General features: G+C 33.6%; 1 protein-coding gene across 2 annotated transcripts; it reads right to left on the bottom strand.

Moving 5' to 3' along the window:
- On the bottom strand, positions 2,612–10,353 carry LOC107605481 (LRR receptor-like serine/threonine-protein kinase ERECTA). Of its 2 annotated transcripts, XM_016307371.2 has the most exons (27): positions 9,757–10,353; positions 9,070–9,208; positions 8,913–8,984; positions 8,671–8,742; positions 8,491–8,562; positions 8,329–8,400; positions 8,156–8,227; positions 7,976–8,047; positions 7,812–7,883; positions 7,651–7,719; positions 7,462–7,533; positions 7,288–7,359; positions 7,129–7,200; positions 6,906–6,977; positions 6,742–6,813; positions 6,583–6,654; positions 6,374–6,445; positions 6,214–6,285; positions 6,053–6,124; positions 5,865–5,936; positions 5,647–5,715; positions 5,466–5,537; positions 5,303–5,376; positions 4,951–5,079; positions 4,458–4,805; positions 4,010–4,380; positions 2,612–3,471 (listed from the first exon to the last, which is right to left on the bottom strand). In XM_016307371.2, the coding sequence occupies exons 1-27, from the start codon at positions 9,851–9,853 to the stop codon at positions 3,073–3,075; spliced, it is 2,991 nt and encodes a 996-aa protein (XP_016162857.1). In that variant the 5' UTR covers positions 9,854–10,353; the 3' UTR covers positions 2,612–3,072. The 2 variants fall into 2 exon arrangements, with proteins under 2 accessions (XP_016162857.1, XP_020960899.1); XM_021105240.1 differs by lacking the exon at positions 6,053–6,124.

Raw genomic sequence — 10,972 nt, 5'->3', positions numbered from 1 at the left:
TACGAGAACAATCACCACTTTTTAATGTTAAAAGAAAGTATTTTCACTACTCATTAAAAAATACAAATGCATCATAATAATATTACCCTGTAATTATATTCATATTAATAGTAAATTGATATTTCAACTAAGCACACAAGATGATAAGAAACCCTAACATTTATAAATGAATAAATGAGTAATCTATCTAAAAATAATTTACATCCTTTTTGGGTGAAAGTCTACCTAACTACTTTATAAGTATCTAATAAATTAAATAATGAATTCCCACATATGGATCTTCATACAATCATATTGATAGTACTCTTTATACAATATTCAACGGCCGAGAGACGGTTCTATTGTTCTTCACATAGCAGTTGAAGAAATTTCCAAGAAACAAGTTAGAAAAAACAAACAACCTAATTAAATATCCAAAAGAACAATAAAACTAAAAACAAATTATTCAGCTAAAAATACAACAAAATAGTTATTAGTTTTAGAGTAGTACTAAGTTTCTAACTAAATATGCCAAAAGAAAAAAAAAAAAAAGATATATTGAAAAAAATCAACCTTCTTCTTCCTTCCTTCTCCAACAAAGAAAAATAAGAGGATAACCGTAAAAAAAAAAAAACACACAAACGAAGAAAAAGAGGAAAAGACAAATTCACACTCTTCCAAAATCAAATTTCGACCACTTGTATGAAGTCATAATTTGATCATCCTGTATCTAAATTGATTTTTTTTATTTTTTTTACAATCTCCAATTTATCAAATACAAAAAGAAGACACAAAAGATTAATATAAATTTTGTATAACTAAAAAAAAAAGACCAAAGAACTTGGTTTGCAAAAATATAGAAATACACATAGTTGAGGTTGATTTTTGGTGGAAAATGGTGTCGTACTTCTGCAGCACACAAATTAGACCCTTTCTCCCTAAACAGTAAACACATTCTTATCTACTTATAGTTTTGCAATCGTCTGGGATGGTGAAGAAAATGGTTGGGATTCATTGATTTTCTTGCAACCATTGTTTCCAATACACCATCATGTTTTTTCCATTGTCTCTTGCACATTGTGCTAACCTAAGAAACCAAGCTATTCATGCAAAAGCCCAAAGGTTGAATAATGTTGAATCACCGTTGAGGAAAGAGGTTGTGTTTTCCATGCTCTTTTCCATTTTTTTTTTTTTGGTTTTACATGCTTGAGTTGAGAAAAAGTAGAGCAATTTTCAAAAGGGTCATGAACCATAGGTGGATTTTTGGCATCATGGAAATGGTTGGATGAAATAATAAGAAATTGGAAGATTTCAATTACAACATTGCTTTTGCATATTCTTTGCAGTCTTATGCTACTTTTCCCATAACCAATTTTGAATTTAATTTTGATGCTTTACACGTGCATTTAATTATGTAATGTTATATCAATAAAAATAATTATCTTTTCACATTAACCATGTGAATGGTCATCCAAAAGAACAAATGTAATTGCACAACTTCTAAAACACTTTACACTATTAATACATTAAAATTAAACTCAACCAATTTTACCCCGTTAGCTATTCTACCTTTTCTGGATTGGCCTAAACGGTTATTTCAAATAGGCTTAAACATCCATGTCACGTTGATGCAAATTTAGGAAAAGTTTAGGAAGCCAGCAACTTTGTTTTGTTAAATTCTGTCCAGCATATAACCAACAAAGAAAAGTAAGTCATTGAATGAAATTCCACACAAATCTTACACCATTAAAACCATCATTGATGACTATTTGATGGCTACAAATCACAAAAATTGCTGGCCCCTATATGGAGAGACTATGTCATTTGAGCTATTACTCATTGGCAGAAGACATGAATTGTTGCTAATAAAGTAATAAATTAATAATATAGCAATTATGTTAGAGAGGTTTCATTTTTGAGTAGTTGGAGGGATCCAAATTGGTTTTCTTTAGCAGTTTCCATTCCTATAAGGTTATTATACATTTCATGTTTGTTAAGCAGCTTGCATTTTTTCTGAATATTCCACCATTTTCTTATATTTCATTGAGTATGATATGCAAAATTATTGAGTTATTTTTTATTAAAAAAAGGTTAATCGTTATGATATAGCCTGTTCTAACTGTTTATTTTACCAAAATAAATTACTTTTATTAACTAATAAAAGATATACATATTTTTTTATTTTTCCAAATAAACAAAATTTCAAAAATGTATTTTCAGCCTTTTCTTTTTTTAAATTATACATAAAATTTGATCAAATCATTTTTTGAAAAAACTGAAAAGAATACACCCTTAAAGTGATTGTCATTAAAATCATATGGTTACCTAAAAAATCATATAAATGAAGAGATGTAATTAATTACTAACAAACATTATAAAACAAGTAATAATAAAACCAACCACTATTTGAAAATCTGAAACAGCCATGACACATAATCTAGCATAATCATATTTCACAATTTTGAGGCAAACATGGCACAGAAATCAATGGCCTAACACTCTGAATCCTCTCTCACTTGTGGGGTGAGTGTGGTGACCCCATTGCCCTTATTTCCATGTTGAAGCTACAGGACATTTTGGCATCAGGCAGTAATAAAAAGAAGCAAATGAATACAGTGCCTATTAATACTTACTAACTTGCCAGCATATAAAGACACATGACACTGATCCATGTCCAGCTAAGAAAGAAAGAGAGAAAAAGAATCAAATCAGTGCATTATTGCTGTTCACACATTATGCACTGCTTCTTCTATCTCTCTACTAAAGCCATTAAGAGCCTTTATCTACCCCACAATGCACAGTGGACCCTCTACACTACAACCCTCATTTACTACACTGCAATATTGTGTAAGTGTGTCTGTGCAACCAAACAAAAGTACAAGAAATTTGGTTAATGCACCTTTCCAATTTTTTATACTAAGGTACTTGAATCAAACACATCATCTTTGCAAGCTAGTACTAACTACTAAGATTGAAAACAAAAATAATTAGAATTCTTATACACATTTTTTTTTTTGGTTTTTGATTTAATATACATGATATATGAATCATATGATGGTCAATTTGATGATAATTTCCAAAAGGGTCACTGAATCACTCACTATTTTGGGAGATTACCTCTCCAAACTTGAGGAAAAGTTGTGCATCAGAGGTACTCATTGAAGGGCAATTAACCAAGTGTGGTGTCTTGAGGTTTGCATATTCATCAATGTAGCATGATGCTGGAACTTTTGCACATGGTAGTGAAGGTGGTGGAAGAGTTCCTTCTTGTTGTTTTGATGAAATGGTGGTGGCGTCCGCGGTGGTGGACGGCATGAGGCTGCCAAGGACACGTGTCACTTCATGCATCGTTGGCCGATCCGATGGTTGCCGCTTTGTGCATAATAGAGCAAGCTGATAGACCTTCTTCACTGCTCCAAGGTCATTGCATGTGGCAGTGATGTCTGGATCAACAGTTTCCATCACTGCATTGTTTGCTGTCTTGGACAAAATCTACACAGTAGAGAACCATTATCCATGTAAAAATCAATTTGGAATTTCGAAAGATGCTGTACAAACAAAATAACAGAGTTGTATTATTTGTTCATATCATGTGTGAATTGACATCTCTCACAGTACAAATGCACACATCATTTTCCAAAATAAGCAACAACCTTTTAACCTAATAAGGAGAATAGTGTATCATTACCAACAACCATAAGTGGTGACTTATTTTATTTTTACCTATGATCTGTTCCACACATTATTGTGAATCATTAAGTAAATAAGGATTACCCACCAACAACAGCAATTGATAATTTACCACATGAATCAATCAGACATCATTTGTATAAATCATGTTTAGGTTATACTTTAAGCATAAATCACAAACAACTAGGTGGTTCAAGTCTAAGTGAAAACTTGAAGTTGGTAGAGAAAGTATACATAACATTCTAAAATGTTGGAAATGAAGGAACACACTAGAACATGCAAGCAACATTATGCATTTATAAAAATGGCCTATAAATTAGATAGCAAATAGAAAACTCACCAGATGATGGAGGTTGGATTCATTGTCAACAGCTTTCCTTCCAGTTAGCAACTCAAGTAACACAATACCATAGCTATACACATCGGATTTCTCGGTGAGCCGGGAGGTTCTAGCATACTCAGGGTCTATGTAGCCAATTGTGCCCATTATGTAAGTTGAAGTATGTGACTTTGAGGGGCAAAGAACTTTGGCTATGCCAAAATCAGTGAGATGGGGCTCAAAGTCTCCATCCAGCAAAATGTTTGATGATTTCACATCCCTGTGGATGATCCGAGGACTACAATCGTGATGCAGATAGGCGAGCCCTTGTGCTGCTCCAAGCGCTATCTTCAGACGCATATCCCAGTCGAGCTTCTTCTTCTTGCTAGCTCCTGAAAAAAACATAAACATAACAAAGTAAGAAAAAAAGCACATACAGCATGAACCAAAGAATTTGTTATCAGATTACCATGAAGAAGATCCCATAGACTGCCATTTTCCATGTAGTCATAAAACAGAAGGTGCCCGTATGGGGATAAAGAGTATCCTTGGAGACTAACAAGATTCCGGTGCTTAATGCTTCCGACAGTCTCGAGTTCGGTCTCAAATTCTTTCAAGCATTGTGGATAGTGAGAATAGAGCCTCTTAATAGCCACTGGCTTGCAATTTTTGAGAACACATTTGTAAACTGTGCTTGATGCACCATATCCAATAATGTACTTCTCGCTCAGGTTTTCAGTCATCCTCATGATATCCTCGTACACATGAAGCGCCATATTCATATGAAGAATCACTAGTTTCGGAGGAGAGAAACTAACTGCCAATTAAGCTCATGTGTCAGTGGTGGAATGATAAAAACACTATCACTATACATTAATCATCACAAACACTCCTAAAATGAGCCATGCCAATTTACAACTAAGATGAAATTTTGATCATCTACTCAACTAAGATGAATTTACCTGGTTTGTCGAGTGATCCATCCGGAAAAGGAGATGGATTGTATGGCCGGCATGCTGCGAGCAATATCATAAGGAGGATTACAAGGCCACCAAGAGCAATTCCTAGAATAGCTGCCTTAGATAATGTTGCTGCATGATGAATAACATTTATTAGCTTATTTCTCATGTTTTTCACATGATTAACAGCTACCAAACAAACATAGAAATAAGATCAATGATATTATACTAAAGCCACAATCTATCACAAACAACTCGAAATCTCAAAACACTACTAACCAAGGTACAATAATCAAAGAATATCTTCTGAGCAGACCCTAAAGAATTACATTTCCTGTTAGGTAGTTGTTCTTACCTCGCTCCGTAGGGTGATTAACATGACAAGGTGAATTCAACCAATTGCCACAAAGATCAGGGTTTCCAATGAAACTGTCAAAGGAAGTTTGTATCAATGAGGGGGAAAAATCATGATGGTTACCACATTGACTACACAAGAATCAAGTGTAAATGATCATTACCTGTCAGGAGGGAACCTTGAAAAGTTATTGCTTGTGGGAATAACACCAACTAGTTTGTTGTACGATACATTACTACAAGATTCAACATATTCAGCTTGTTAGTTAAAATAAAAGTGATGTTGTCCAATCCCTGCAACTATGCTACCAAATTATATAAAAAAAATTAAAAATACAAACTTACAGCAGCGAGAGACTAAGGCAATTTACAAGCGACGACACATCCCCGGATAATTTGTTGTTTTGTAGCCTCCTATATAACATTTTCAAAAAATAAAATTAAAAATGCTAACAGAGATAATCATTGATAACCATTTAACACTCCAAGAGTCTAAGATCATCAACGAAAGTTTGTGTTCTAATACTGATAACAAGTTATTAATTTCCAGCAACTGAACTTACAATGACACCATGTTCTGAAGCTGGCTAAGTTCTTGAGGAATCAAGCCAGAGAGTTGATTATTTGACAAATCACTGCAAGAAAGAAGGACAAAAACCAATTAGCAAACAGAAAAAAAAAGGGAAGTAAACAAAGGAGAAAACAGATTTCATAAGAGGGAAAAAAAAGAAAAAAAAGAAAAATGACTTGCATGTCCATAACACTTCTAAGATTAGCGAATTCTGCTGGAATAAATCCTGTTATATGATTTCTGCTCAGGTTCCTACAAAAATCAAATAATAGCCGTGAGTAAAAGAGAAACTGCCAGATTCGAAAAACAATAAATAACAAGAAACTTGCCACAGTACTCACAGCTTTAGAAGATGTTCCAAGTCACCGAGGGAAGAAGGAATGGAGCCAATTATATTATTATTTGAAATATCCCTAAGAAGGAATCCGAAACTATTCATCAGTATGAACCCGAGAGATTTACATTTTACATAAGTAGATACATTAAATGATTCATACTTACAATGTATCCAAATTACCAATCCGTGATAGCTCGATTGGAATAGGCCCTTGAAGATTGTTGGAAGAAAGGTTTCTAATGGATAGTGATTACAATTTCATGAAACAAGGACTAATTAAGCAAAGTTCAAATGTAATACTTGACAAGTTGTTAATAAACTTCAGTTGAATCCTACATAATAGAATTGTAAATAGGTTCTAGCTATCACTTACAGATAAGTCATGCTCTCCAAGCTCTTCAGTGCCCCGGGAATTGTTCCAGTCAACTTGTTCCCATGCACATTGCTAGTAGAAGAGAATAGGAATCTCTGTTACCTTAATGTACAAGAAAAATCATAGTAACAAAGTAGAGGTACAAGGTTTATTTCTTACAGGCTGTTAAGGCTTTTACATGAACCAAGGTTATCGGGAATCGGCCCCTCTAGATTGTTGTTGGCAACATTTCTGTGAAACCATTGGTGACCCATCAAGTTAGGATAAATTAAAAAAATGGAAGAAAAACCATCGAATTGAAGCTTCGAAGTAATGGTGCTTACAAGTCAAACAAATCAGTAAGCTTTCCAAGTTCGGGTGGGATGCGCCCACTTAAATGGTTATCATTCAGTTCCCTACAAAAGATGGTTGACCATTAAACATTATTTAAAAACTTGCATTCACTCTTGGAACAGTGAGTTCAACAAAGTGCCTCTAGAACAGACATCTTTGTTTGAAGCAAAAAGAAACTACAACATAATGTAGCTGAAGAAATAAGGATCTTACAAATAGTGAAGCTTTGTCATGTTCCCTAGCTCCGGGGGGATGAAGCCTGTGAGCTTGTTTCCATGCAAATACCTAGAAACATTTCAGCAATGATGTCAAAACACATACTGAGTCTAAAATTAAATACATACAAGATGAAAACTAATTGCTTATACTTACAATTTTTCTGTGTATGTCAGGTTTCCTAAGATAGGAGGGATTGATCCACTTAACATGTTACAACTCAGATCTCTGGATAAAATGTAAGAAATTAATATGATGGACAAAGAAGAAAACATTAATTAAGAAACTTCATAGTGTTTGTTTCAAACACTACAAGCTAACAATGCTTACAAGACGGCGAGTGCTTGCATGAGACCGATCACCGACGGAATATGGCCGGAGAGTTTATTCCCTTGAAGTGACCTGCCAAACTCAAACAAATCCATCAAGCAATTTCTAGTTTTCTAACCTATTTTTGACCCTACAACCAAACACCTTAATGAAATATAGCTATAAAAAGAAACATCATGCAACACCTACAAGGTAGCTACTTGAAGAAATCCAATGTTGAATGGTATCTCTCCAGTGATTTTGTTGTAGGATATGTCCCTGACATCAAAAGAAGTTACATTAAAATTGTATAGAGACAATAAAAATACAAAACATTCTCTGGAAATCAGCTATAAAACTGGACTACATACAAGACTTGGAATGAAGTACAGTTTCCTATGCTTTCAGGAATGCTTCCTGTCAAGCTATTGTTTCTAACATCACTGCAAACCCCGCAAGAAAATTGATCAGTTCGACTCGATTTATGTTCATATTACCAAATTGGAATGAAAGAGAGTGATATGGAGATACTTACAAATACCACAATCCAGTTAATTGGCACATGTCTGGTGATAGTGAACCAACCAAATTGTTACCTCGCAAGCCGCTGAAGATCGAAAAACAAACAAAGCAAACAATGTTATTGATAAGATCAGAAATAAATATGTCAAGAAATGATAGATTATACTTGTTGCATGTATTGAATACTACTTACAGATACTGCAAAACTTCATTCCAGTATATAAGTCTTGGTATTTCGCCACTTAGATTATTCTGTGCCAGGTCTCTAGAGAAATATATTCAAAGAGGTTGAGAATCATGGAAGCTAAAACTATAATTATTTGGATGAGAATGAGAGAAACAAAAGAAAGGAATAAAATAACTCACAGAATCTTCAAGTTAGGAATCTGAGACAAAGTTGAAGGGATTGGACCAATCAACTGGTTATTCTTCAAAACCCTAAGACACCATTAAAAAACAACAAGAATTGTTATCATCAAATCTCTGTTGGGGTAACAGAATGACAGAAAAATGCACAACAAAACTCACAAATTTTCCAGTTGTTTCAACTTTGATATTGAAAATGGTATATCTCCTCTGATCTCATTGAATGAGAGGTCCCTGAACATGCATAAAAAAAGAATTCCAAGTTCCAAGTCATTAAGCTGTTCTTAGATTATGAATTGGATTCATGAATTCACTTTCTTCTGAGTGAGTTTGAAGACATACAAGCTTTGTAAAGATGAACAGTCACCAATCTCATCTGGTATCTGCCCTGATAATCTGTTTTCTTTGAGGTCACTGTACCAAAAAAAAAAAACCACAATCACACCATTGTAGCAGCAAGGACAAACAAAAAGCACAAAATGCCACAAACAACTATAACTAAATTTAATTCTTTGATGAACACTTCTGTTTGCAACATAATCTTTCAAAAGTAATTTTGTTAATTCAAAGTGTAAAGAAAGTACATGGTGACCAAGCTCTTAAGGTTCCCTATTGCTGGAGACATTTCACCATCAAGATTCAGTCCTGAAAGATTTCTGCATTAAAAAAAAAAAATAAGGAAAAATAAAGCATATGAACACAATGTGGTAAGAGTAATTTTTTAGTTTAATAATAACTCACAGTGCAACAACATTGAAGGTGACATTATCACAAGTTATCCCTCTCCAGACACAATAATCTGAAGAAGGTGAATCTGTCCAGTCATATAGAACATTATCCACATCCCTAAATGACTTCTTTATCTCCAACAATGTTGCTCCTACCATTCAAAGTAAACATTATTCAAAAGCATTAAACTTGTTTGTAAGAACAATAGTTAGGAGCTTCAATATTCAAAGGAAACAGAGTTCTTCTTCCAAATTACATGTTCATATGCAACAAAGCACTCATTTTCCATGCTAACAATGTGGAAATTGACATCCATATAATAATAAAAATGAGGGGGTTAAAAAAACACAAGATCCCCAAGAAAGAATAAATTAATAATCAAGTCAAAATCAGTGAGAAAAAAAGGTGCTGACTTTAATTAAAAAATTGGACCAAATGATATTTGGATGGAGAACCCAAAACATAAAAAATAAAATAAAAATAAATAATTCTGAGTCTTTTTCTCAATACCCTTTACTAAGAAAAGAGAGAAAAACATAGCAAGTACTTGGCTTTTCTAGCAATGCCCTCCATGAAAGAGAAGTTTCAAGTTTAAACATTGATGTTATGTTCTCTCACACTCAAAAGATATCTTAGCTAATCCAAACACATGAAGAAAAATGGGAAAGAAAAAGAACAAAAGACAACTTAAACACTCACCATCATCTGAATCCACAGTGTTGCCATAACCACAATTGAGAAGAAAAGCAGCAACAACAAGAACCACCCCAAATCTAAATGCCATAGAACCTTCCATTGACTTAAACCTTCACACACACACCTCACAAAAGGAGAGAAGAAAAGAAGAGCCAATGAAGAAGCTCTCTCTTTTCCTTCAACTAGGAACCATAAACTAGAAGAAGAAGAAGAAGAAGAAGAGGAATCTTAATATACTATAGTGTGTTATATTATGGTGCAATGTTTGTGGCACTTGTAAGTAAGTAGTAGTGGCACTTGTTCTGTGACAACACAGCATTTGAAAAATGAAAGTGGTTAAAAGGGTAAGGTTGAGTTATGCCTGTGACAATTCTTCTGTGTATTCCCCAACCCTTTTAGCCATTTATGTGAAGAATATTAATTGGATTTTGCCTTGTTCTGATTTTTCAAAATATGTAACAGAAACTGAATGAATTCACATCACAAACACAACACAAGCTTTTAGCCTTTGTGTTCCATCACATCCTTTCTGGCAAACCAACACAAGTGTAAGAAAGATGCAGCACAAAGAAGAGAAAAACAAAATTAAAAAAAAAATATATGAGTGAGTGAGATAAGAGAGAGAAGAAGAAGAAGAAGAAAAAGAGAAGGGGAAAATTATTTCACAGATAAAGTTAAAAACTATCTGCAACCACTTCTGCTATCAAACCTGCAACTTCTGCAAACACCACACTACTTGTACTCTCTCTCTCTCTCTTTCACTCTCTCTCTCTCTCTCTAAAATCTCTAATAACACTTCCATTATTAATATATTTTTTAATGTGAGAAACTGTATATGGTTTGATGGTGTGACATTCATTCAATTTCTAGCCATACCCCCTCTACATAGTAGTAGTAAATAGGACTGTGCTCTATAAATCTAAATCTATATCTATGTCTATATCTATATGCTATTATTAATGGTGCTGGGCTAAGTTATGATGCTTTTGCTATTCTTGCATACTTGCATGCCATTCATGTAACTTCTTTCATTTCATAACAATTTTGTTATTAGAAATTCGGTTAATGGAATGCATTTCAACTTAAATTTTATAAAATAGTCTCAAGTGTCAAGAGAGTTTTGTAAAAAAACATTTTTTTTTTATCTAAAAGACAGGATTAATAGTTGGTTCTTGACAAAATATAAAAAGAAAGAAAATAAAAAGTAATGCAAATCATC

The sequence above is a fragment of the Arachis ipaensis genome, chromosome B06 (assembly GCF_000816755.2).
Source record: "Arachis ipaensis cultivar K30076 chromosome B06, Araip1.1, whole genome shotgun sequence".
Lineage (NCBI taxonomy): Eukaryota > Viridiplantae > Streptophyta > Magnoliopsida > Fabales > Fabaceae > Arachis > Arachis ipaensis.
Note: the sequence above shows the minus strand (reverse complement) of the source record. Positions and strands in the feature narration are given on the sequence as shown.